This window comes from Carcharodon carcharias, chromosome 20 (genome assembly GCF_017639515.1).
Source record: "Carcharodon carcharias isolate sCarCar2 chromosome 20, sCarCar2.pri, whole genome shotgun sequence".
Lineage (NCBI taxonomy): Eukaryota > Metazoa > Chordata > Chondrichthyes > Lamniformes > Lamnidae > Carcharodon > Carcharodon carcharias.
The window spans coordinates 28,956,221-28,983,528 of NC_054486.1; the positions used below are offsets into that span (position 1 = coordinate 28,956,221).

At 39.8% G+C, this 27,308-nt stretch overlaps 1 protein-coding gene across 1 annotated transcript in view; it reads left to right on the plus strand.

The window, feature by feature from the left end:
* Positions 1 to 27,308, plus strand: part of knl1 (kinetochore scaffold 1) — a 135,234-nt gene that overhangs the window by 62,452 nt on the left and 45,474 nt on the right. Inside the window, exons 12-19 of the mRNA XM_041214291.1 lie at positions 3,976 to 4,034; positions 4,502 to 4,600; positions 8,098 to 8,213; positions 11,408 to 11,498; positions 11,821 to 11,937; positions 19,492 to 19,579; positions 21,822 to 21,917; positions 24,712 to 24,751. Coding sequence (XP_041070225.1) covers positions 3,976 to 4,034; positions 4,502 to 4,600; positions 8,098 to 8,213; positions 11,408 to 11,498; positions 11,821 to 11,937; positions 19,492 to 19,579; positions 21,822 to 21,917; positions 24,712 to 24,751 — 706 coding nt within the window. The remainder of the gene's footprint in view (positions 1 to 3,975; positions 4,035 to 4,501; positions 4,601 to 8,097; positions 8,214 to 11,407; positions 11,499 to 11,820; positions 11,938 to 19,491; positions 19,580 to 21,821; positions 21,918 to 24,711; positions 24,752 to 27,308) is intronic.

Below are 27,308 nucleotides of genomic sequence, written 5' to 3' on the forward strand. Positions count from 1 at the left end.
CTTGCTGGCGACACTCACATCTCAAACATTGACTTAAATTTATTTTTTTTTTAAATTGCCTTACTAATAATTGCCCACATCCCAAGAACAAATCACACAAAACCATGTAACTGTGGACATTGGATCATCCATATCTGCTGATGGTATGCTCTGTGATTAAATAGCCTGATGATGTTCACACATGAAGAATAGCTGTTTGAACTGGAGTATAGTATTGCTGCAAGTGCTGCTTGCTATTGTAGAAAGTGGTGTGGTGGTCAGTTAGGGCTGGAAATCAAGTTGTTAAACTTTGTCTCCTGTCAGATCTTCCATGTACAGAGTTAATGTGGTTAGTAGTCTAGACAGAAGGTCAACTGGAAAACATTTTAATAAGCAGCCCTAAAAAGCCATTTTTGATATTGCTACACCTATTTATTTCTGTTTCACTATCGATACCAATTTGTTCCAATGTACTCCACTCTAGAACAGTTTGAGAATGTTTTGAAGCAATTTGATTTATACTGTAGTGAATTTTCCCAATAGCCTTCAATTATGATTTCAAGAAGTGGAAGACTTGTTTCCTGTTTACAGAATAAACAATTCAGAATTTTCACAGGTCACAGATTTTTACTGTCTGAGCCTGTGAAATAGGCCACTGGTTCAACATTTCCATGTAGATAAGAGACCAGACCCTGAAATGCAATCCCCAAAATGCCAGTTAAGCCTCTGAATCTCGTGTAATAAAATTGAATTTGACCTATATGGATACCACATAATCTAAAGGGGTCAATTATGAGCACATGTTGAACAAACCTTAGCTTGCATTCCTTTGTGTATAGAAGATGATAGGGTTTAAAATGAGAAAATTATTCCTTAGGGTAGATAGGGAATACTTCCACTGAGGAAGTTTGGAACAAGACATGTTATGACATGGCAGATGATGTGTGCCAGACAGTCCAAATCTACAAGGGAGAATTGGCCACACTATCACAATGGTTTTGCAATTTGTATTTATTATGAGAAGATGTGTGCACTGCATTCAGTAGTAAGAAGTCCAAGACTTTTAGAGATTTAAAAAAAAAATTAAATTAAAATATTTATTAACAAAATAAAAGATTTCAAACACATACATAAGACTACAATTACTACTATAACAAATCCTAAAATTCCTAATTGACCTGACTCCCAGTTACACACCCTCTTTAAAGCTACAGTCCAGAATAGATTTTAGATTTAAAACAAAACCAGCAAATTAACAACACTACCCAATTGACAGTGGAATTCCAAATGGCTTTACCCCAACTTCAGTTACTTTACATAGCAGACTTATGCACAAATGGCTGGAGGCTTCTTGAAGGCTGTTTCACACACTCCTGTTAGATTCTCTCACATAGACTTTTGTTCTTCTTAATATGTTTCTCTCTCTTTAATATGGAAATTCTATTGTTCCACAAGTTTTTGAAACTTTATCCACCTCATTATATAAAAACTTCCATGTTACCAATATTGTCAGTAACCTTTGGGAAAAATAAACACACTCCTTAGCCTTGCTTATCTGGCTAATTGTAAACAGACTAACATCCCTTTGAAAGCTAAAAAATCACTTCACTTATCCAAAAATGCAAATTCCCCTCACACCTTACATGCTAAGCCAACATCCATGTTTACTCATTAGCATGTCAAACACATTTCTACACCTAGCTTCTTTTGACGATTTCAAGCTTGCAGCCTATTTGACTTCAAATGTAATTAAATCTCACAGAACCACCCATCAACCTACATCACAATAGACCAGAAAATATTATACTTTCGTCACACATGGCATAATCTTGAAATTGTTGGGCCATTCAGGAATGGCATCAGGAAATACTTCATAAAGAGTATCAGAAACCGGGAGCTATATTCCTGAAAAGGATCAGTTGAAACTTTTAAGACTGAGATTGATGGGTATGGGTGTGCATATGAAGCTGAGGTATAGACCATCCGTGACCTTTATTGAATGGCAGAACCATCTTGAGGAACTGAATAGCCTGCTGTTCCAATGCAGCTTGTGACTCATTGCATTGTGTATTGTACACTACTTCACCAAGAAAAAGTGAGTGCAGTGCTCCTGCAGATTCTCAATTTTCAGAATCAAATACTGTAAGGCATCCCACATATCCTCTGGCTCAGCCCAAAGATGTCCACATGTCTTGTAATGTTTGCAGAGGTAGAAAAAGAAGAATTATTTTTGCTTTCGGAAAAATGGATCTTCTTAAAAACTTTATAGTTGCTGGCAGATCAAAAGTAAGGTAAAGACAGATAAATTGAGCAAGTCTTGTATGAATAGGCCAGCTATGAGTTTTCCTTCAACGTATTACAATTGAACTGAGGAATGCCAGTGTGTTCTGGAGCTTCAGTTGAAATACATTGTGTAATTTAGTTTTCAACACACACTGGTTCCATCCTGTATCCTAGCTTCGTAACCTGTTGTGTACATGGTGCTACCTAATGTGAGCAGAATATTAATAATAATTTAATACAACAACCATCCAGAAATTGCCACAACAACTATCTGTATTCTTCAGCTAGTCTCTGCAGTTTAAGGTGGGACGGAATGTGAGCTTGTCTCAGTTCTTTCAACTTAATGTTTGAGGTATGGGCAAGAACAATGAAACAGCAGTTCTATTTTTGTTGGTAAAGTTTCCGTTTTTTCCTGACCCCACTGATCCCTTACTCTGATTGTTGTCCCAATATTATCTCCTATCTCACTCACATGGACCTTATCCATATGAGCTAAATCATGTAGAATAATACAGCTGAAGGAACAACTGTTCCCTCCCATTTTCCCCCAGGAATCCGCTTCCAGCACTTGATCCCAAGGCACTGAAGCCAATTGATGCAGCATTTGGGTGTCAGAGGTCAGTTAACTCAGGACAGGACAGGGATCAGGTCTGGGGCCTTCCTGGTCCAGCTCTCATTCCGCTGCTTCATAACGAGCTACGTTACTTTAGTATTGAGTGTTTATGGTATTTAGTGATGTACCTATAGTGCATCAGAATCAATGATGTGCAAGAAAATTAGAAAATGAGGACTACAGGTACAGTATCTCCAATCTGGCTGTCTGAAAACCACACTTTTTTAAGCAGCCTTCAACTGACTTTCCCTCCTCACCAACATCTTTTGTCTAACTGTATGGCTGGGAAATTCATTGGAGCTGCTCCCACTCCACCACTAAGTAAAGTGTTCTAAATATACAAGATAGTCTGTAAACTTAGACTTTTGCTAGTCTGATCACATCTACATTATCACAGATGCATTGCATCAGTGTTGAAGTGCAGTGGAAACCCCATTCCCATGCATTAAAGGAGCTTCTGCTACGCTTCCGACAAAGTAACACTGATCTGAAGCAGCTGCAAAGAATTTCCTTGGCTTGTCTTGCAGCATTGTCTCTGTTTCTTTCAAAACTGCCCTTTGCAATCCAGAACACTCAACATACTCGGGCCAAACTGCCTGTACCGAAAACCAGCAAGACCTGAAATCTGGCATGGTCTTGGTCCTGAGGTTGCTGATTTTGAGACACTGATACCTGTATTTCCATTTTTTAAACATCTAACTTGTTTTGTTGGTACAAATCTTAAAATGCTGCGCTTTAATATTTTAATATGCGTAAAATAATTTTAGTCTAACACTGATGCAATGCATCTGTGACAATGTAGATGTGGTCAAAAGACTAAGTTTACAGACTTTTGTATATTTAGAACACTTCTGAATCAGATAGCAAGAAAACCCATGTGTCATGACTGCATGCAGTTAATTTGATAATGGGCAGGTGAGGGGTGGGACGAAATGATAAAGCAAGTATCAATTCAGAAATGGCAGCCTGCTGAAGGCTTTCAGAGGCCTTGTAAACCAGCGATGGTTGATAGTTGTATTGAAAGAATGCTGAGGATCTGCTGGAAAATTCAATAGCTGACTATTCTGGAACTTCACTGTACAATTTTTATCTTTTTTTAGCTCCAAGATGTAACCTGAATACATCCCTAGTGATTATTGAAGAGTCTGAGTTGCATGAGGTTTGTCATTTTTAATTTTTTTTGTTTAATTAATCATGGCTTACAATTTTGTGATCTGGGAAGGGGGTTTGATTATATTATTGGCCTACTGTGTCAATTCCTGTGTTCAGGTGTATTTTAAAATTTGGCTTATGTAGAAAGTTTCAAACTATCTACTTATTTAACAATAATAAGCTACTTCATATGTCTTAAGCGCATCTTGCAAAGTACTATAATTTGTGTGCACTTTATAATTTACTGGAGTTTAACGGGCTATAAGAACAAATTAAGTGTTGCAACGTTATCTACAGAATGAGGCCATATGTAATTTTGGTTGCAAATATGAACAATTGAAATTTGGCACTTAATCTCGGCATTCCTTTCATATTTAAGTGCTATGGGTAAGGTACAATTTCCTAATATGTATTTATGAAGCGTCTTTTGCAGTGTGATTCTATACAAGCTGACATAAGAATTTTTTTTTGTAGAAATTGATGGATGGCCAGATCACAGTCCGAGAATTTTTCAAACTCTTGAAAGTTCAAACCCATGCACAGAAATCTCGCCAGAGTGAGCTACAAGTTAATGTAAGAGTGTGCCTACAGATATCCCTCTCTTGAATTCCTTCCATTCAATAGCATACTGAAAATCCTCCTCAAGCTGCATATCACAATGAAAATGTCAACCAATGAGATGCATTTTTTTGTGTACTTTAATCTTTTAAATGTATTTTTGTTTAATTTTGACTTTGTGGCTGTCCCTTTTTTAAATGCATCACAGTGCATAAGTTTGAAATTGAGCTGCAGCTTAAATTGACAAACGTTGCAAGATTTCTATGGTTTTGTTGTTTCCAAGGTTTGAAATAGAAAGCAAGTTACATAATTGAAATGTAAACAGCACCAGTCATGTGGTTTCCCAGCAGCCAGTTAGAACTGAAATTGAGCATTATCTGTTTGCCCAGCTTAGTAATGAAGAAGTTATTTGGGTTGCTAATCAGGCAAATGAAAATGGACAATGGCCACAGATTTTTAAATCATTCCATACTTCGTTCGTGTCAAATGTTGGAATGGTTGCAGCACCGAAGGAGACCATTTGTTCCTTAGTGTCATGCTGATTCACTGCAAGAGCAACTCAGCTTGTCCTACTCCCCAACTCTTTTCCCAATAGCCCTGTGATTAGTTTTCTCTTTCTCTTTCTCTTCTCTGCCGCCCGCAATCCTTTGGCCATGGCGACCCCCCCACCCCGCTCCCTTGGCCGCACCCTCCTTGCTATCTTGGCCACGACCCTCCCCACTCCCTTGGTCATGCTCGCCCTGCTCCCTCCCTTGCACACGCACACCCTTTCTCGCTATCAATATCAGGTATGTTGCCTAGAATTGGACACAGTTTTCCAGTTGGGCCCAAAATGCTGTTCTATGAAGGTTTACTATAACTCCTTTGCTAGTGTACTTCATGACTCTATTTCTAAAGTGTAGGATCTCTTGTGCAATTTTAACTAATTTCCCAACAGGCAATGCCACCTTTATCAATTTGTGTACGTTTAACCCCAGGTCTTTATGGTCCTGTACATATTTTTAAAACCTTATCCTTGATTTCCTATTGCGTCTCCTTGTTCTTCCTACAGAAATGTATCACTTCACACTTCTCTGCTTTAAACTTTATCTACTGCACATCTGCCCATGCCACCAGCCTGTTTATGTCCTCTTGAAGTCTATCACTATCGTCTTCATAGTTCACAATAATTCCAAGTTTGGCGTCATCTGCAAATTTTTAAACTGTGCCCTGCACATCCTAGTTTAGGTCATCAATATAGATCAAGAAAGGAAGTGGTCCTAATACCAATCCCTCAGGAACCCCTCCAGTCTGACAAACAACCATTCCCCACTACTGTTTCCTGTTACTTAGCCAACTCCATATCCAGAGACCCAGGGTAATCTGTTGGGGACCTGGGATCAAATCTCACCACGGCAGATAGTGAAATTTGAATTCAATAAAAAAATCTGGAATTAAAAGTCTGGTGATGACCACGAAACCACTGTCAATTGTTGTAAAAACCCATCTGGTTCACTAATATCCTTTAGGGGAGGAAATCTGCCGTCCTTCCCTGGTTTGGCTTACATGTGACTCCAGATCCACAGCAATGTGATTGACTCTTAAATGCCCTCTGGACAAGAGCAATTAGGGATGGGCAATAAATGCTAGCCAGCCAACAACACCCACATCCCATGAACGAATATATTAAAAAAAAATCCATGCTGCAATTGTCTCTTTTATCTCATGTGCTTTGACTTTGCTGAGGCTTTATCAAATGCCTTTTGGAAGCCCATGTACACTAAATCAACCACGTCAAAAACTCAAATCAGGTTAGCCGGACACGATTTGCCTTTATCAAATCTATGCTGTTTTTCCTTCATTCACATTTGTCCAGGTGACTGTTAAATTTGTCGCAGATTATCATTTCCAAAACCCCACCACTGAAATTAAATTGACTGGCCTGTAGCTGTTGGGGTGATCCTTGCACCTTTTTTTGAATAAGGGTGTAATATTTGTAGTTCTCCAGTCCTCTGGCACCATTCTTGCATCTAAGAAGGATATTATACCAAATGCTTTTTCAATTTCCATCCTTCCTTCCCTCAGCACCCTAGGATGCATCCCATCTTGTCATGGTGACTTTTTAACTCTTAAGTAAAGCCAGCCTTTTTAATACCTCCTTATCAGTTTTAGTTCATCCAGTGATCTCAATCATCTTCTTTTTCACTATGACTTTGGCAGCATCTCTTCCTTGGTAAAGACAGATGCTAAGTACCTCATTAATACCTCAATTTATGGCCCATGCCTCCATGCATAAATCCCCTTTTTGGTCCCTAATCACCGCACCTAAAATGTTGATGCCACAGTTTTATCAACAGATTGGAAATTGTTAACTGGAATTATATACAGTGGTTATAATATTCATGTCTGTTGTTCCCAAGTTCAAGTCTGGTAGTTTCTTGATGGACAGCTGCACTGACTGGGACCAAGTGTTTAAGTTTCTCAAATCTATGACTAGTTTGTAGCAACTTCTAGATGGTGCTTCAAACTCTCCTCAAAATTGTATTTATAAAATATTTTATTAAGGCCACAATATTGTATAATGTCAGATTCAAGCAAACTGTGCTTATTTTTTAAAAGAAACCAAATGGACAGCAAATTTGATTACAGTATTGTCACCATTGTATTATGCCAATTACTGTAAGAGAAGGTGTACTTGTGTGACATTCTTAATTCAATAACTGAAATTGCTCTCATCAGTCGTGGTGGACCTGCAATCACCAATGTTACACAGCTCAAAAGCTCTCTCCATCACAATCCAAGTTTAGAAAATGTAAAGCTATAATTTTATTGTTGGATTTTTTGCAGCTCAAATGGAAAGAAATACTTTAGTGTGCTTTATAATCTCAGGATGTCCCAAATATTTTTACTACCAATGAAGTACTTAAATGTTAAACATAACAGCCAATTTGTACATAGCAGGATCTCATAATCAACAATGAAATGAATGGCCAAATAATCTGTTTTAGGTGTTGGTTGGGGTGTAAACGTTGGCTAGGAATTCTGGTGAGTTCCCTATGTTTTTGTTATTTGAATAGTATTGTGGTCTTGTTCAAATCCACCCTGAGCAGTGGCCATCTCTTCCTACTGATGGCATTTTCGATCATGCAGCACTCCTTAGCACTGGACTGGAATGTCAGTCTGTACTGAAGTCTCCGGAGTTGGACTTGAACCACAACCTTCTGATTCTGCATTGAGATGGGGGTGAAATGCAGAGCATTATATCTGACTTACACAACTTGCCAGAAAAAGAATATCTAAGGCATAGAAAAAAGGACAATACAGGGATCTTTTATTTGAGTGTAGCATTGTTTCTTTGAGTTGATATGCTTTTTAGGCAGGATGGAGTGTCATTGTATTAAATCACTAGAATGGAGATTACTCCACTTAACTGTTTTACTAATACTTCTATCAGTTCTATGAAACAATTGAAAGTGAGATTCAGGACACTTCTTTGCCTGATTATTGCTGTGTTTTGTTCACGTTTTGGTCAGGTTGAATTGGACAAGTCTTCAGCTGTCGAAAATTGGCTGGCAGTGAAGTTTATTCACCGACCAAAGCGGGAAGTCTATGAAGAGGACAGCAGTACTCTCTCTGCAGCCGTAGCTGAGTAAGATCCTCAATGTTCAGATCAGATGATGGCCTTAATCTACAGTCAATGATTTGTAATTTTTTCCTTCTACTGAAGTGTGTTCTAGAAGGATTAATTCATACTCCTGTGGGGAATTAACTTTATTTTGCTAACTTGCTAGTTATCAGGGAAACATCTAATTGCTAAAAACAATTGAAATGCCCATGTTGCATTCTGGCTTCTTTACACAACTTGCCAATCACCCATACAGGATTGTTAAACTATAAGTAGGTTTGACTTATTTGAACTATACAGCAAATTTATATACATTACAGCTCAGCAGAGAGCTATGCTCTAGGGATTCAACAATCACTATTCCTCACAGCAACAGCTGCATTAACTGACTGCTGCTTGCATACTGCTTTCCATCCTGGTTCCTTGATGACACGTACACCATCTGCATATTCTCAGATATCATAACAGCCCACATTACAAGAGCTGGTGTTTCTCAGAGAAGATATATTGAATATTTCTTTATTCTACTTGAAGCGCATTATTCATAGTTTTGTTGGCCTGATAATAAAAATGGATTGATCCAGGTTATTCTGCAGTATTTAGCATTAAAAGCCAATGTTGCTGATAACTCTTGACTGCTCAACTAGAATTTAATTAGCATCACAGTATCTCTACAGTGCATAAGGAAGCCATTAGGTCCATTGAGTCTGCACTGGCTCTCTGAAAGAGCATTCCACCTAGTCCCACTCTCCTGCTTTATCCCCATAACCTTGCACATTCTCTCTATTCAGGTAGCAATCCAATTCCCTTTTGAATACCTCGATCGAACCTGACTCCACCACCCTTTCAGGAAGTTTGTTTCAGACTTCAACAATCCTCTGGTGAAAACATTTTTCCTCAACTTACATTTACTCCTTTTGTTAATTATTTTGACTCTGTGCCCTCTAGTTCTTAATGTTCTCTTGAGTGGGAACAGCTTCTCACTATTTACCTTGTCCATACCCCTCAGGATCTTGAAAACCTCTATCAAGTCTCCTCTCGGCTGCCTTTTCTCTAAGGAAAACAGTCCCAATCTCTCCAGTCCTCATAGCTACAGTTCTTCATCCTGGGAATCATTCAGCTCCTCTGTACTCTTTCCAATGCCGTCACATCCTTCCTCAAGTATGGTGTCCAGAACTGAATGCCGTACTCCAGATGAGGCCTAACTAATGTCTTATATGGAGTTGGACATCTGAATTAGGTTATTCTAATAAACCAGTAATTATGACCTATGTAATTGTACAAGTTTTCAGGTATAGTTCCCACCATTTTGAAAAATCCACATTTAAAATGGGTACTCTCTTATTACAAAGAGTGTGCAGCACAGAAACAGCTCCATATGGGCTACATTGGTTTTTATTTTCCGTGTTAGTCTCCTCCCATTATACTTCACCTGATGCTACCAGCATATCCTTCTATTCCTTTCTCCCCTGTAATTATCTAGCCTCCCCTTAAATGAATCAATGCTATTCTCCTTAATTACTCCATGAGGTAACAAGTTCCATATTCTGACTACTCTCTGGGTAAATAATTTCTTATGAATTCTTTATTAGATTTATTAGTGACCATCTTATATTTATGACCCCTAATTTTGTACTTTCCCACAAGTAGAAATGTTTTCTCTACAACTACCCTATCAAACTACTTCATAATTTAATAAACCTCTATTAGGTTACTGCCCATATAGTCTTTCCTGATGGCTAAAACCTCTGATTTCTGGTATTATTCTTGCAAATCTTTTGTGTGCCTTCTCCGATGCTTCTTTGACCTCCAAAACCCAAAGAAGGTGGTGTTGTACACAGTATTTCAAGTGTGATCTAACCAGGCTTTTGTACAAGTTTAACATACTTCTGCATTTCAATTCTGTTCCTGTCGAAATATAATCCAGCTCTTTGAATTCTTTTATGGCCTTGTTAAAATGCGTTACTACTTCTAATGATTCATGTATCAGTACTTTTAGATCTCTGTTCCTTTAACCCATTTAGACTGTTGAAAAACTAACAATGTTACCTTCTATTCTTTCTACTAAAATGCACCGTTTCTCACCAATTGGTATTGAAATTCATGATATTGGCCAAAAAGCAATAACCATTATATATTTACATTTATAACAATTTCAAAGTTGTTTGTTACAGTATCTTAAATGTTCAGTTTATTTTGTGCAGAAACATCAGTGCTTACTAAACTAGTTTGTACCTCATTAACCTGAAAGAACAAACATTATATTCAATTATCTTTTGTGTATTTAAACCCTTGTGATCCCTTTGAAGTGGTGTGGAGTTTACAGTTTGAACTAAACACTAGAAGTTTAAACAAAGCTGCAGGCCAGAGTGGAGCTGGAAATTGGGCAAAATGGAAGGAATGTTTTCACCACTGTAATAGTGCTACTATGTTTTTTGCCCATCATGTATAGCAGGCAAATCATATTCACACTAATGCAACCCATGAGTGGTGGAGACTGTATTAAATGAGTTTTAGTGTTTTGGTCCTGCTAACTATATCATTTTTTAAAGGATTACCCTACAAGATAAAGAATATTTTATTACTTTTGCTTCCTGTTGATCACTGGATTTAAGGGATTATTATGAGTTGAATAATCTTGTCATGCTATCTCTTGTACAGAGAACATTAATTTCAGACCAATTTTGATTATAAGAGGAATTTTGCCAATAGGACTTATTAAAGTAGTGATTGCATCTGAGAATGAGAAATGACACACGGCAGAATATTCCAGGGCGTGAGGATGGGTCCAGATGATGTGGCTAAGCTCTGCCGTTTGCTCCCTAAGCATCCCTGACTCTCCATTTCTCTTTGTCATCAAGTTGCTCATTAAAGCCTATCTTTTTGTCCAAGCTTTTGGTTATCTGTTCTAATATCACCTTACGTGGCTTGGTGTCAAATTTTGGATCTTGGAGTATCTCTTCCAAGCTCACTGACCCTAACAATTTCTTTCTACTAGTACATTATGCAGAAGCTAGAACTTTGTGTTAAATCATTTTTTTACAGATCAATGGATTTGTAAGTTGCAGTTTATCATTCAGCAAGAAGAGCCAATTGACTAATTATCAAACTTAGAAAAAAGGATTCGTATGGGGGAGAGTGAGAGAAAAGGAATCTGGATAGTGCTAACATTGAGTATTCAATGACTTTAATGTTCTGGTTTTCCTTTATTTTTAAAGACTGAAGGACCAGTTGTTAGATCTTGATAAACTCCTATCAGAGGTGAACCTTCCTCTGTGGAAAGATGTGATGCAAATGACAGAAGAGGAGGTAAGAAATGAATCAAAGTGTTAACATTGCCTATGTGGGCCTGTTAAGTTATTTATTCTTTCCTAATTAAAATTTGTAAATGCTGTTTAGTAGTAATTTTTCTTCCTTGCTGAAGAATGTAACTTATGTTGAATTTCATTTCCATGGCTGACCTCCATTCTGCAGCATTGTTGACCAGTATCTGTAACAGGCCTATATTAGATTCATGATATTCACCATGTTTTTGCTGCTTGAGGTTTAATGGAAGTAGATTAAGAATTTACAACAGTGTATATTGGCTAGAAAGCCTTTTAGTTGGTTTACTGTAAAATCTGTTTTTCAGTTGCAACAGTTTCGTTCCTGTCTGAATGCCAAGAAAACTACTTTTGTGAAAAAAACCAAAGTGATCTGCCATGAGCAAAAAGTTGAACTCTATTCAGCACAGTTGAATATGTTAAAGGTAAGTTTGCTTTATGGAACTTTGTTTCTGCAACATTGGTACAAGGATCTGGCTATGCAGGGTAATGTTTGATTCTCCAATTCTTTGGAGCAAAAATGACTCTTGATCTCAAACCCTTCTTCATAAACTAAGTTTTCTGACCAACAATTAAATTTAGTGCAGATAACTTGGGATTTTCATTGGCAAGTTAGGTTTCAAGGCACAGATTAAGTGACAATTTAGGCTTCCAGAAATAATGTTCTCTAAAGGAATATAATTCCTGGTTTAATAATCACTTTGTGGCCATTAGTTGGTGTATGCTGATTGTTTTGCTTTGCAGCAATTTGGATAAAGCCTTAAAGTTGGCTCCATTAGACTTCATGTAATGACCATAAATTATTCTTTCAACTGTGAGTGCAGTATTTAAGTTTATTATGGCAATGAGCAAAATTATGCATTTTGTCTGACCCTCAAAACCATCCTGTGATCTTATTTTCTTCAAAAGTATCTTGAAACAAATAAATTAATGATCGTTATTTTAGTATATTTGAGTCTCATGCTATTATCACGGATCTAACATATTTAATTTCACCTTTTTACCAAACTACCCTTAAACTTCAACTTCGGTTTTTGACATTCAATTACAGTTTTAACATGAATGATTTTGCATTCTCTTATTTTAATAAAGAGAAAATAGTGCTCAGTTTGCATGTATATTACTCTGATGTTAGCAAATTAGACTAATAGACTTGAATAATTTTATTTTGTCTTTTTAAAGTTTTAGGCATCATCTTCAAGTATATTACTCAGTAAGACAACATCCATCAGAACACAGCATCTTATGATTCCCTCAAGAGTTGTTCTAGATGTAATTTGTAAGGCAGCAAAGTAGAGCACTCATTGCACTTTTCTACTGAAAACTTTTGTTTCTTATCTTGTAAAATTGCTCTTTTCAGCAGATCAGCCATCAAAAGTTAAAATATAGGCAGCTTATCCTATTTTAATTGTTGGCACAATTTTAGCTCAAACTTATGCCATCTGAGCAAAAACTGAGTAAAGTAAGGTTACCTACCTGATTTCATTGCTCTTTAATTGTACAGTCTACCTTAATATTTCAGACATTTTTATTGCCCTTAAAAAAGAATTATTACCATGTTTCTCATTAATTCCAATATTTTCCACTACCCGGTCCTGGTGCTGCTAATGTTTGCATGTTCCTGTCAGGATTAAAGGCAAAGTTAACAGGCAGAGGGAACCTTGGTTTTCAAGGGATATTGGTGATCTGGTTAAGAAGAAGAGAGAGGTGTATAGCAGGTATAGGCAACAAGGAGCAAATGAGATACTTGTAGAGTAAAGAAAATGTAAGAAAATACTGAAAAAGAAATCAGCAAGGCAAAAAGAAGACATGAGGTTGCTTTGGCAGATAATGTGAAGGTAAACCCGAAGGGTTTCTACAAGTATATTAAGAGTAAAAGGATAGTAAGGGACACAATTGGTCCCCTTGAAGATCAGAGTGGTTGTCTATGTGTGGAGCCTTACAAGGTGGGGGAGATCTTAAACAGTTTTTTTGCATCAGTATTTACTCAGGAAACTGGCATTGTGTATAAGGAAGGAAGGGAAACAAGCAGTAGTGTCATGGAACATATAGAGATTAAAGAGGAGGAGGTGCTTGCTGCCTTACAGCGAATAAAGGTAGATAAATCCCCTGGACTTTGAGGGAGACTAGTGTAGAAATTGCAGGGCCCCTGGCAGAAATAGTTAAAATGTCCTTAGCCATGGGTGAGGAGGATTGGAGGGTAGCTCATGTTGTTCCGTTGTTTAAAAAAGGCTCCAAAAGTAAACCTGGTAATTACAGGCTAGTGAGCCGGACGTCAGTAGTAGGTAAATTATTGGAAGGTGTTCTGAGAGATCGGATATACAATTATTTGGACAGTCAAGGGCTGATTAAGGATAGTCAGCATGGCTTTGTGCGTGGTAGGTCGTGTTTAATGAACCTTGTAGAGTTTTTTGAGAAGGTTACCAAGAAAGTAGATGAAGGAAAGGCTGTGGATGTTGTCTGCATGGACTTTAGTGGCCTTTGACAAGGTCCCACACGAGAGGTTAGTTCAGAAGGTTCAGACACTTGGTATCCATGGCGAGGTTGTAAACTGGATTTGAAATTGGCTGTGTGGGAGAAGACAGAGTGGTAGTGGATGATGCTTCTCAGACTGGAGGCCTGTGACTAGTGGCGTGCCTCAGGGATCTGTGCTGGGACCATTGTTGTTTGTTGTCTATATCAATGATTTGGATGATAATGTGGTAAATTGGATCAGCAAGTTTGCTGATGACACTAAGATTGGAGGCGTTGTGGACAACGAGGAAGGCTTTCAAAGCTTGCAGAGGGATCTAGACCAACTGGAAAAATGGGCCAGAAAATGGCAGATGGAACTTAATGCAGAAAAGTGTGAGGTGTTGCATTTTGGAAGGACAAACCAAGGTAGGATATACACAGTAAATGGTAGGGCACTGAGGGGTGCGGAGGAACAAAGGGATCTGGGAGTTCAGATACATAATTCCCTGAAAGTGGTGTCACAGGTAGGCAGGGTTCTAAAGAAAGCCTTTGGCATACCAGCCTTCATAAATCAAAGTATTGAGTATAGGAGTTGGGATGTTATGGTGAGGTTGTATAAGACATTGGTGAGGCCAACTTTGGAGTATTGTGTGCAGTTCTGGTTGCCTAACTATAGACTGAGAGAGTGCAGAGAAGATTTATTAGGATGTTGCCGGGTCTTAAGGAGTTGAGTTACAGGGAAAGATTAAACAGGTTAGGACTTTATTCCTTAGAGCGTAGAAGAATGAGGGGAGATTTGATAGAAGTTTACAAAATTATGAGGGGTATAGACAGAGTAAATGCGAGTAGGTTCTTTCCACTTAGGTTAGGAGAGATAAACACGAGAGGACATGGCTTTAGGGTGAAAGGGGAAAGGTTTAAGGGGAACATTAGGGGGAACTTCTTCACTCAGAGAGTGTGGAACGACCTACCATCTGACGTGGTAAATGCGGGCTCACTCTTAAGTTTTAAGAATAAATTGGATAGATACATGGATGGGAGAGGTCTGGAGGGTTATGGACTAGGTGCAGGTTGATGGGACTAGTGGAATAATATTTCGGCACAGACTAGAAGGGCCGAATGGCCTGAATTCCATGCTGTAGTGTTCTATGGTTCTATGTGGCCATTCTCTCATATGTGAGCCTTAACTTTGATCACGGTATTGAAATGCCAGAGGTGAATTCACTGTACTCACTCCAAATATATTACTCTTGGGTCATTTTGCTCATGGGAGTTGGAGCCACTGGCCATTTGTTCTCTTCCCTGACTTGTATTCCCTTTCTAATTTGGGAGTGTTGAGACCAATTGTAGAGTTTATCACCACCCTGGCTGAGATCAGAAAGGTCAGCAGCAGAAATTGATCTCAAGCCCTTTTCTGTATGGCTCAACCTTTGAGCCATTGAAATAAAATATTGTTACTATTTTCCACTGCAATTTGAAGTGCTTTTCAATTTCTTTTTAACAAACTATTCCTTTGCTGTAAGATCACGACTGCACCACAGGCTGCTGTTGGCAAATAGACCCCCCCAATTAACCCTCTGATAAGGGTGCAGCCTGTAACATGATCTTGTGAGGCTTGTAGGTGCAAGTGTGTTACAGCATCTTGGAGATTATGAGAAAAAAAACTGTTGAAGGCATCCTGGTGTGATTAAGCTGTACCGATTCATTCAATGTAGGCAGAACGCAGTCTTTATGCTGCCTACTCATTTACATAATTGCAGAATACAGCCAGTGCTAAGAAGCTGCAAAGTGGCTGCATGCCACTGCATAAGGAGTGCAAAATCTTGAGAGGCTAATGTGAATTCAAACTTGCTTGAGCTATTTAAAGCAAGTTTGCACCTCCTTAAAGGAAGTGGATTCTGACTGGAACTAGCTGCAGAACAACATGGACCTGGCAAAGGCAATGACACAAGATGGCAGAGAGCAGGCTCTGAGGTTGCCTGACATATCACTGAAGACCTTGGTGCAAGGAGTGGACATGAGGAATGAAGCCCTCTCTATGCAGGAGCCTTTCTGACAGACACTGAAAATGCAAGCAGATTGCTTGTGCAGGTCAGTGTTAGAAGTGTAGCCCTGAGGACCTGGATGCAATGCTGAAAGAAATTCAGTACCCTCCCATGAGTGGTCAAGGTTAGCGAATGTATTTTCAAATGCTTTGTTCTACCAACTGCACCACTAGTCTCAAACACTTCCTTATCCATTTCCCCCTCATTTCTCATCTGCCAATAATCTCTCTCATCACAACTCATACCACACATTATTAGCCTCAGCTAATAAAATTGACTCACTTCTCACAGCTTACACACACTGCCAGCTATTCAATCGTGGTAGCCATATCACCCAAATATTATACCACACTGTCTCTTGCAGGGCAAAGTGGCACATAAACAAAGGCACAGCACCTAACCGGCAGGGGGTAGGCTGCATGTCTTCACCCTGATGGAGGACACAGTGATTGCCGTCATTAGAGTGGCCATGTCCTGAGGCTGTGGCCAGCAGTAGGGCTGAAAGGATTGAAGATGACTCTATGTTCTTACCTTATCCTCCTCCTCTTGTCTCACTTCCCACAATCCTAAAATATTTTCTGATTCACAAGCTGCAGATGGTATAAGCACTTCTTCCTTGCTTCATCGCAGCCCCACTTCTGTGCCTTTCTTCTTTTAGCTACCAAAAACTGCCATCTGGCCAGGCAGGAGTAAAATACAAAAGAAAGAAGAGACTGATGATGAGGAAACGCTGTCACTCAATCTCCCACACTGCCACCAACTCAGATGTTAGAGAGTAGCATAGAGATGAGATCTGCTTGCGGTGAGTCACCGGACATGAGTGGCCTGCAACCAGGGCAGGGAGAAAGGGTCGTGCAGGTGCTAGCTCTCCAGAGAGCAAAGTTGCACATGAGTTCTACTGCAGAGGACTTGAATTCTGACTTCAATAGGGTGGCGTGCAGAAAAAGGCTAATGGGCCTGCCCAGTTACATTCCTGGTGCATTGACAGGTCTGCCAGAAAGTCTGTTATCACTGTTATGGAGTATGAAGGAATCTGACACTGACTTTGCACAGTGGTGCTTTTGTAGTGGCTTTTATTTCAGCCTTGTGGCTGAGGAGCATTATGATGGTCAAGGAAGATTAAGTAATATGCTGAAATATAAAAAACATAAAGGTGGTTGCTGGATGTGAGAAGTCAGAATTTGGTAAGGCCTGATCGGCTGACTACTTTGCTCTTAATGTGTATGGATTATCCACTAAACCCAGTTTTGCTGTAAGTACTGTTGTTAAGTGTTCAATTATTGTCAATAATAGCAACTGTCATACACTTAATATGTGAATGTTGCGAATCCTATTATTTTGAGAAATGACTTCAGAAGAACATACGATATGTTACGGACAGGAGGGGGATTAATTTAAATAGCACTAATTTCTCCCCTCACAACCCGTCCATAAGTAGAAAGGTGTTTTTGATCCACTTTCCCCTTTATAAGTGGGGGCGTATTTTCCATCCCCTTGGGTTTGATGTGATTCAATTTTCTATTAATAAACTTGAGGTAGGATGAACTCAAAGGGTTAGTTTATTTGTACACACTCAAACCGTGGGAGGAGGATAGCAACTGTGCTTCCTTTGCATTCATACAATAAAAGAGGGATACAGGAAAGAAAGATTTGCAGTACAGGGACCACAGAGAAAAAAAAAATCATGTTTTACGTAGGTCCAAGTGTAAGCAGTCTAGTGCATCATTTGGCCAGGTTAGAGCTCCCTGTACAATAATTCGCAATCGAACAGCTGACCAAAAAACATAAGAGGTCTGTGTGAGGTTGGGAACAGGTGGAATAGCTTAACAAAGACTTGAGTCAAAGCAGTCTACAGATTAAAAGCAAAGACACTTACTTAGGAAATAAAATTATCAACAAAACAGAAGAAGTTATTTTGATCATGTCCAAGGGCAACCTTCATACTTTGGTCAAACCCTTTTCAAACTGACTGGTAAGGAAGAACTGCAGTTTGCAGATCCATTTGTTTCCCAGTATGTAGTTTTGCTTTGACAAAGCAAGCCACCTTTTCCAAATGCTGTCTTGTTCCCTTGAGTTTAGAAGATTGAGAGGGTGTTCTAATCAAAGTTTAAAATGTTAAAAAGATTTGATAGTGTAAATGCAGAAAAACAATTTCCTGTGGTGGGAAAATCGAGAATGAGAGGTCATAATCCAAACAGGCCTTTTAGGGCGGTTATCAGGAAGCAGTTTTCCACAAAATGTGGTAGAAATATGGAATTCACCGTCCCAAAAGACTGCAGATGCTGAAACAATTGGAATTTTCAAGACTGAGGTGGATATATTTTTGATAGATATGGGTTTTGGATTTTGAATACCTAAGCTTACAGACGATATTAAGTTAAGTGGCACAGTAAATAATGTGAATGGGATCAGAAAGTTGTCAAGGGATATAATAGATTAGGTGAGTGGACAAGTGGGGTTTAATATGGAAATGTATGAGGTCATCTAATCTGAACCTAAAAGACGGATCTCTTGGCATTTTCTCGATGATTAGAAGTTAGGAACTGTGGATGAGCAGAGGGATTGAGTCCAAGTATAGACTTCACTAAAAGCTGGTGGAGTAGTACAAAAAATAAGTTGAAAAAGCTAATGGAATGTTGACCTAATTCTAAGAGGACTGGAATACAAAGTGGCGGAAGTTGTGTTTCAGCTATACAGAGCTTTGGTTTGATCCCATCTGTAGCACTGTTTCAGTCCTGGGAATAACACCTCAGTAAGAATATATGAGCCTTGGGGTAATGCAATGCATATTCACCAGAATGATACCAATACTAAAACAGTTAAACTATGAGGGCAGGTTGCAAAATCTCAGCCTACATTTACTGGAATGTAGAAGATTAAGGGTGATATAATTCAGGTGTTTCATATGATTTAAAGAAGTTGATTGGGTAGAACAAAGGTGTAACCTTAAAATTAGATCTAGATTATTCAGGGATGATGTCAGGAAGCATTTCATAGAGTAGTGGAAACACAGAACTCCAAGAAGCTGTTGAGGCTCGGTCAAAATAATGTCAAAACTTTGATTTTTGTTAGGCAAAGTTATTTAAGGGATAAGGAAACAAGCAAGTAATTGGAGTTGGGATAAAGATCAGCCATGATCAAATTGAATGATGGAACAAGCTTGAGCGGCTGAAAAGCCTACTGCTGTTCCTATAGTGATCAACCGCCATGGGATTACCAGAAGAGTTCCATTCCTTGTCACTCCAAATTCTCAATATGAGCATAAAATCTTCATAAATTTATTTGCTCTGTGTCTTTAGTGCATAGTTTTTGTGTTTGATAGGACAGCAAGATCTTGAAATTGCAGCATTGGTGACAAATTCCCCTTTCCATTAATTTAAACAGAGACATAATCCATTTAAAATAATTTCGGGGCCATTGAGTTTTGTGGTGCATCTCACATTTCCTGCCAAATTGAAGTCCTATTTCCTGTCATTTAAGGCACAACGACAGCTGAGGAGCGAGTATGAGAATTCTTTGGATGATATGCTACACAAAATAGATGACTGTCTTGCATCACTAGATCTCGGTAAGTAAATATACACATATATGGCTGAGTCATTTTCTTTCCTTCCCCTCCTTCCTCACCCCCCTTCATTCCCACTCCAGCAGTAAACATTATTTAAGAGTATAATTTAATGCATGGTTTCCAGTAATAAAATATTTTTGGAATGTGGTGGTATTCTGTAAGGGTGTGTGGGGAAAGGATAGTAAAGACAACTTGTCTGTGGGAGCGGAGAGATGACAGATAATGCATGCATTTGCAATGAGAGGTTTTGGTGAAGTTGAATGTACGAGTAAATAGGTTGGGTTTTAAAATTTACATTAGGCGATAGGAGAGGGCTTGACTTTCCAGCTGTTAAATTTCAACGGCAATTTAGAAATAACAAGGGACTTGTACAACTTAAAATCATAGGTAAACAAGGGAAAGTTATTAAATTTTATTTTACCTGGAAGTGGAGATAATAGGAAGACATGAAAGATTTTAAATTTTGTAAAAATTGAGTTCAAAGAGGTGCGTGGGGCAATAAAATCCAAGAAGGGGAAAAGGATATTTAAGGAAAGATGCTTAGTTTGAGTTGTGTTGGCTGTGTGGAAGAGATGTCCTAAGACCAGCTCTGTGCTGAGAAATGTTTTGAATTTGAAGCAGCCATCCAGTTTCTAGCCAGAAAAGTCTTTGTTTTCAGAGAGCAGCCTGTTTCTGAACTTCCTTTGGTTTTTTTTTAACAGCAGAGTGGAAGAGAGTGAGAAGTCATGTGGTATACTTTATTTAAGTAGCAGCAGGTTTTGCCTTGGGTAATATTACTGGATTTTTATAGTTAAAATCAAAAGGGAGCTGTTGGCAAGTAGTTTACTTGTGTGTCCTGACCAAATGGATGTTTTGGGGAATGTTTTGTAAGACCGTTTTTACTGTGTAATTTTAATTTTGTGTGCCTACCTTTTTTTCTTCTTGTTAATAAGTCTTTTAATTTTAAAATTATAAAAGTGCCACTAGGATTCTATGCTCCTGGGATTAGTAGTTTTCCCTTCATTTTCAAAATACAAAAAAAGTTATGATCAGTAAGACGGGTTTCCTTCTGGGAATTGGCTTGCTCAGCGAATAACATCAGCTGCAGTTGTAACAGTGTCTCAATTCTCCAATATTGTTGTGACATGTCAAGCAGCACACTAGAACAATATCCAGCTCTTTGGATAGTGAGTGTCAACTTGGCAAAGTAATACCACTCGGTGCTCTATTCAGAAGTTCGTGGGTTCAAGCCCCATTCCAGGACTTGAGTGTATAATCTAAACTAAGAATTCAGTGTAATGCTGGTGGAATGCTGCATTGTCTGAGCTGTCATCTTTCAAATGAGCTGTTAAATGAAGGTCCCATCTACTGTTACATGGATGTAAATGACCCCAGTGCACGTCTGAAGAAAGATTTCAGTTGTCCTGGCCAACATTTATTTCCTGTAAAGCAGGGTGCCTTAAACTCAATACAATATGCCAGATTTCACAGTGTCTCCTGCTATTTAGAAAACATTCTGATTTGGTCATACTTTGATCCAAAATCATTTCACCACATGGACCTTATTGCCACTGCTTTGCCCACTCAGTTAAACTTGTAACTTCCTAAACCAACCTATACAGCTTGCTGAACTTCGAAGTTGGTCTTATCTGAAAACTTGGAAATACAACTCTCTATTCTTACATGCCTGTCATTGAAGTATATATTGAAAAGTTGAGGTCCCAGTACAGACCAGTGGTGAGCATTACTGGTCATAGCCCACCAATCAGCCTACACTCCCTTTATCTTTGCTTTCTGGTCCTATCTCCAAATTGCAAATCCATGTCACAAATGTTGCTCCCAATTCCATGTACTGTCATTTTGGCTAATCTGTTTTACAGATTCTTAGAAATGCCTCTGGAAGTCCAAATGCAGAACATCCATAGACACACCCCTCTCAATTCTTTGTGACCTAAATTAGCCACACTCTACCTACTCTGCAAACATCCATGCTAACTTTTGTTTTTAGCTCATAGTTGTTCAAGTGTTCAACCACTTTTTCCCAATATAGATTTAATTAATTCCCCACAACTGATATTAAATTCAGAGGCCTGTAGTTTTCTGTTACTCCCTCCTCTTCCCCCCGCCGCCACCCAAATCCTTGAGATTTGTCTATCTTAATCTCATTATTTTATGAGTCACCTGTTTTTTATATATTAAATTTCTTTAAGTTCCTTAAATTCTTTGTCTTGAAAATGAATGATATACCTTATCTTGAATATAGCAAATTTGGATCATCTGGGAGTGTGCAGGATTGATGTCATTGACAACGATGAGAATATGATGCAGCTGGAGCAGACTGTGGCAGACAAACGAGAAGGTAAGAGGCAGGATGGCAAAAGTAGCAGATTTAAAATAAGTTGCCAAGAAATCCTCATGGTTAGCTGGTTATCGAAATAATCATGACATTCTGATTTAACATTTGGAAACTGGCTTAGAAACTGAAGCTTGGCATGGATACAAAACATACAATTCAAGTCTAGCAAGTTTTTGAAAATTCATTCATGGGATGTGAGCTTCTCTGGCTGGGCCAACATTTATTGTCCACCCCTAGTTGCCTTTGAGAAGGTGGTGGTGAGCTGCCTTCTTGAATCACTGCAGTCCATGTGGTGTAGGTACATCTACATGCTTTTAAAGGATTTTGACCCAGTGACAGTGAAGGAACAGCAATATATTTACAAGTCAGGATGGTGAGTGACTTGGAGGGGACTTTCCAGGTGGTGGTGTTCCCATCTACCTGCTGCCCTTGTCCTTCTAGATGGTCGTGGCCGTGGGTTTGGAAGGTGCTTTCGAAGGAGCCTTGGTGAGTTCCTGCAATGCATTCTGTAGATGGTACACGCTGCTGCTAATGTACATTGGTGGTGGAGGGAGTGAATGTTTGTGGATGTGGTGCCAATCAAGCAGGCTGCTTTGTCCTGGACTGTGTCAAGCTGCTTGAGTGTTGTGGGAGCTGCACTCACCCTGGCAAGTGGGGAGTATTCCCTCACATTCCTAACTTGTGCCCTGTAGATGGTGGACAGGCTCTGGGGAGCCAGGAGGTGGGTTACTCGTCTCTCAATTCCTAGCCTCTGACCTGCTCTTGTAGCCACAGTATTTATATGGCTAGCTCAGTTCAGTTTCTGATGAATGGTAACCTCCAGGGTGTTGATAGTGGGGGATTCAGTGATGGTAATGCCATTGAACATCAAGGGGCAATGGTTGGATTCTCCCTTGTTGGAGATGGTCATTGCCTGACACTTGTGTGGTGCGAATGTTACTTGCCACTTGTCAGCCTACACCTGGATATTGTCCAGGTCTTGCAGCATTTGGACATGGACTACTTCAGTATCTGAGGAGTCGCGAATGGTGCTGAACATTGTGCAATCATCAGCGAACATCTCCACTTCTGACCTTATGATGGAAGGGAGGTCATTGATGAAGCAGCTGAAGATGGTTGGGTCTCGGACACTACCCTGAGGAACTCCTGCGGTGATGTCCTGAAGCTGAGATGACTGACCTCCAACAACCACAACCATCTTCACTTTGTGCTAGGTATGATTCCAACCAGTGGAGAATTTTCCCTTGATTCCCATTGGTTCCAGTTTTGCTAGGCTCCTTGATGCCACACTGTCAAATGCAGCCTTGACTCTCCCCTCACCTTGGGAGTTCAGCTTTTTTGTCCAGGTTTGAACCAAGGCTGTAATTAGGTCAGGAGCTGAGTGACCCTGGTGGGACCTAAACTGGGCATCAGGGAGCAGGTTATTGCTAAGCAAATGCTGCTTGACAACACTGTTGATGAGCCCTTCCGTTACTTTACTCATGATGGAAAGTAGACTGATGGGGTGGTAATTGTTCGGGTTGGATTTTGTGTACAGGGCATACCTGGGCAATTTTCCACTAAGCCGGGTAGATGCCAGTGTTGTAGCTGTACTGGAATAGCTTGGCTAGGGGTGAGGCTTACACAAACCTTATATCAGCATGTGTGTGTTTTGGTCACTTGAGCTTCATTCTATTGGAAAGTAAGTCAAAGGTGATTTCAAGCCTTTCTTGGCTAAGTTTCTGTTTTTAATTTAGCTGCATTGTTTTTAAAATGAGATTTTTAAAAACTTGTTGAAATACCCTTAATTTTTGTGTGACAATTTTTTTCTCTTTTTTTGCTATGTAAACTGCACTTTAATTTTTAAAAATATTATTCATCTATGGGATGTGGGCTTCGTTGGTTGGGCCAGCATTTATTGTCCATTCCTAGTTGCCCTTGAGAAGGTGGTGGTGAGCTGCCTTCTTGAACCGCTGCAGTCCATGTGGTGTAGGTACACCCACAGTGCTGTTACGGAGGGAGTTCCAGGATTTTGACCCAGCAACAGTGAAGGAACGGCGATATATTTCCAAGTCAGGATGGTGAGTGACTTGGAAGGGAGCTTCAAGGTAGTGGTGTTTCCATTTATCTGCCGCCCTTGTCCTGCTAGATCGTAGTGATTGTAGGTTTGGAAGGTGGTGTCGAATTCCCGCAGTGCATCTTGTAGATGGGTACACGCTGCTGCTACTGCACGTCGGTGGTGGGGAGAGTGAATGTTTGTGGACGTGGTGCCAATCAAGTGGGCTGCTTTATCCTGGACGGTGTCAAGCTTCTTGAGCGTGGTAGGAGCTGCACTCATCCAGGCAAGTGGGGATTATTCCAGGACACTCCTTGCAGATGGTGGGCAGGCTTTCGGGAGTCAGGAGGCGAGTTACATGTCACATGATTCCTAGCCTCTGACCTGCCCTTGTAGCCACAGAATTTATCTGGCTCGTTCAGTTCAGTTTCTGGTCAATGGTAATGCCCAGGATGTTGATAGTGATGTGATTTCTTTGGTTTTGGCCAATTGTACAGCTATATAAAAAGCTAACCAAGTCCATCAGGAAATATTATTCTTGCGTAAGGATTTGTAAATGATCAGTATCAATTTTGTAGTTTATCTAGATTTAGTTTTTTTTTGTAACTGGTTCTTTTTGGTGGGCGTGGACCCTTAACTACCACAGTGATAATCTTAGCTTGACAGCCCCAAGATTAAAAGTGTGTAAAGCCATCTTATAATTTAAGTATTATTATTCTCAGTACTGCTTTGTATAACTCGGTGTTGTCCCTTTCTGTACAGAGCTGAAGAAACTTCAGGCAGAACACCATGACGTGGAAAGGTATTTCTCTTTTCATTGTGCTTGTTGTATATTTTCCTTCTTTCTGGTGCACGATGTTGAGGTTCTGTTTGCCCAGCTATTTTTCCATAGTTCAGTTCTCAGATCTGAGTGAGCTTATATTTCCCAATGTTCCTGTCGCTGAATGCTTGTTTAAATAAATGTACCTGCACTTGGTGTCTGTTCGATATGTATATTTGCTCATAACGCTGATGTAAATCAATTCTAATTTGTTTTGCACTGGCTTTGGACTGGCTTGAATCTCAAGCACTAATAGTGCTTATGTTTTTACTTAACCTCAATTGCATATTTATTCACAAGCCTAGGTGCCAATTCAGATGAGCCTAGGAATGATAGCACTGAAAGGAGCGGACACTTAAGTGCAAGTTAAGTTGAAAGGATGGGGCATTTGAGTGGAAGCGTAATAAAGAGGAGATTAAAAATTAGAAAATTGGGAAGCATTACAAGAAATCTTAACACACCAGCCTTTTACCAAGGCTGAAGGAACAGGGAACTAAGAAATGGCAGGTCAGCATGAAGCAAAAGGTACCTTTAGGTGCAGGCAAACAATTCTTTTATCTTCGGTCGTGGGATATGGGCATAGTAGGAAAGTTCAATATTTAGTGCCCATCCTGAATTGTTCTTGAGAAGGTAGTGGTGAGGCACCTTCTTGAATTGCTGTGGTGTAGGTACACCCACAGTGCTGTTAGAGAAGGAGTTCCAGGATTTCAACCTAGTGACATTGAAGAATCAGTGATTATAGTTCCAAGTCAGGATGGTTTGTGACTTGGAGGGGAGCTTGCCTGTGGTTTTGATCTCATGCATCTGATGCCCTTGTTCTTCCAGCTGGTAGAGGTGAATTTGGAAGGTGCTGTCGAAAGAGCCTTGGTTAGTTGCTGCTGTGTATCTTGTACATGGTACATGTTGCTGCCATTGTGTGCTGGTGGTGGAGGGAGTGAATGTTTAAGGTGGTGGATGGGTTGCTAATAAAGTGGGCTGCTTTGTTCTGGGTGTGGTGAACTTGTTGAGTGTTGTTGGAGCTGCACTCATCCAGATAAATGGAGAGTATTCCATCACACTCCTGGCTTGTGCCTTGCAGATCGTGGATAGGCTTTGGGGAGTAAGATAAGTTACTCACAGCAGGATTCCCATCCTCTGAACTGCTCTTATAGCACTGTATTTACATGGCTGGACCAGCTAAGTTTCTGGTCTGTGGTAACCCCCAGGATGTTAATGGTGGGGAATTTGCAATAGTAATGCCCTTGAATTTCAAGGGCTGGTGGTTAGATTCTTTCTTGTTGGCAATGGTCATTGCTTGGCATTTGTAATACACGAATGTTAGTTGTCACTTATCAGCTCAAGCCTGAATGTTGTCCAGATCTTGCTGCATGCAGGCACGGACTGCTCATTATTTGAGGAGCTGCAAATGGTACTGAACACTGCACAATCATTAGTGCACACCCCCACTTCTGCCCTCGTGTTGGAGGGAAGGTCATTGATGAAGTAGCTGAAGATGGTTGGACCTAGGATATTACCCTGAGGAACTTGTACAACAATATCATGTGGTTGTGATAATTGGCCCCCAACAGTCACAATTATCTTTCTTTTTGTGCTCGAGATGTCTCCAACCAGTGGCAAGTTTTCCTCCTGATTGGCTTCAATTTTACTAGGGCTGCTTGATGCCATACTTAGTCAAATGCTGCCTTGATGTCACAGGCAGTCATCTCCTCTTTGGAATTCAGTTTTTTTTGTCCATATTTGGACCAAAGCTGTAATGAGGCCTGGAGATGAGTGGTCCCGGTGGAACTCATACTGAGCGTCCATGAGCAGGTTATTGCTGAGTAAGCGTTGCATGATAGCACTGTCGATGGCGCCTTCCATCACTGACAGTTGAGAGTAGGTTGATGGGGTGGTAATTGGCCAGGTTTGATTTTTTTTCCTGATTTTTGTGGATAAGGCAATTTTCCACATTGTTAGTTAAATGCTAGTGTTGTAGCTGTCCTGCAACAGCTTGGCTAGGGGCGCAACTAGTTCTGGAGCACAATTCTGCAGACAAGTGGTAATGTATCCCAGCACCTCACTTCCTATTTCTTAAATGTTGAAACTGAAATGATGCATGACCTGTTTGCAAGGAAGGTTTTGCGTATGATACTCTGCAGCATAAGTCAACGCTGCAGCATTCCCACGACAATTTTGTTTTTGGCCAAAACTGACTGTTAATGCCCCAGCACAAATATGAGAACCATGCTACATTGTAGCAGTAGTTGTATTTGCACAAGGTCATTCCCAGGTAAACTTGACAGAGATCAGAGATATGGTTCATGGTACCTTAGCTGGTGCAGCCAAATGGGTGGTGCTGCCTATTGATCACCTTGGCTTGTCTTCTTTCATGCCGCATGAGATGTTGTGATTTGGCTATCTTCAAAGAGCCTTCCAGAATAAAGGCTATTCTGATATTCACATCTCATTGTGATGCCACTGGGGGTCTGTTGGCAAAGTTTCCTATGGAAGGGAAGCTTTCACCAACACTAATGGCTGCCAAAGTAAGGTATGCTACCTG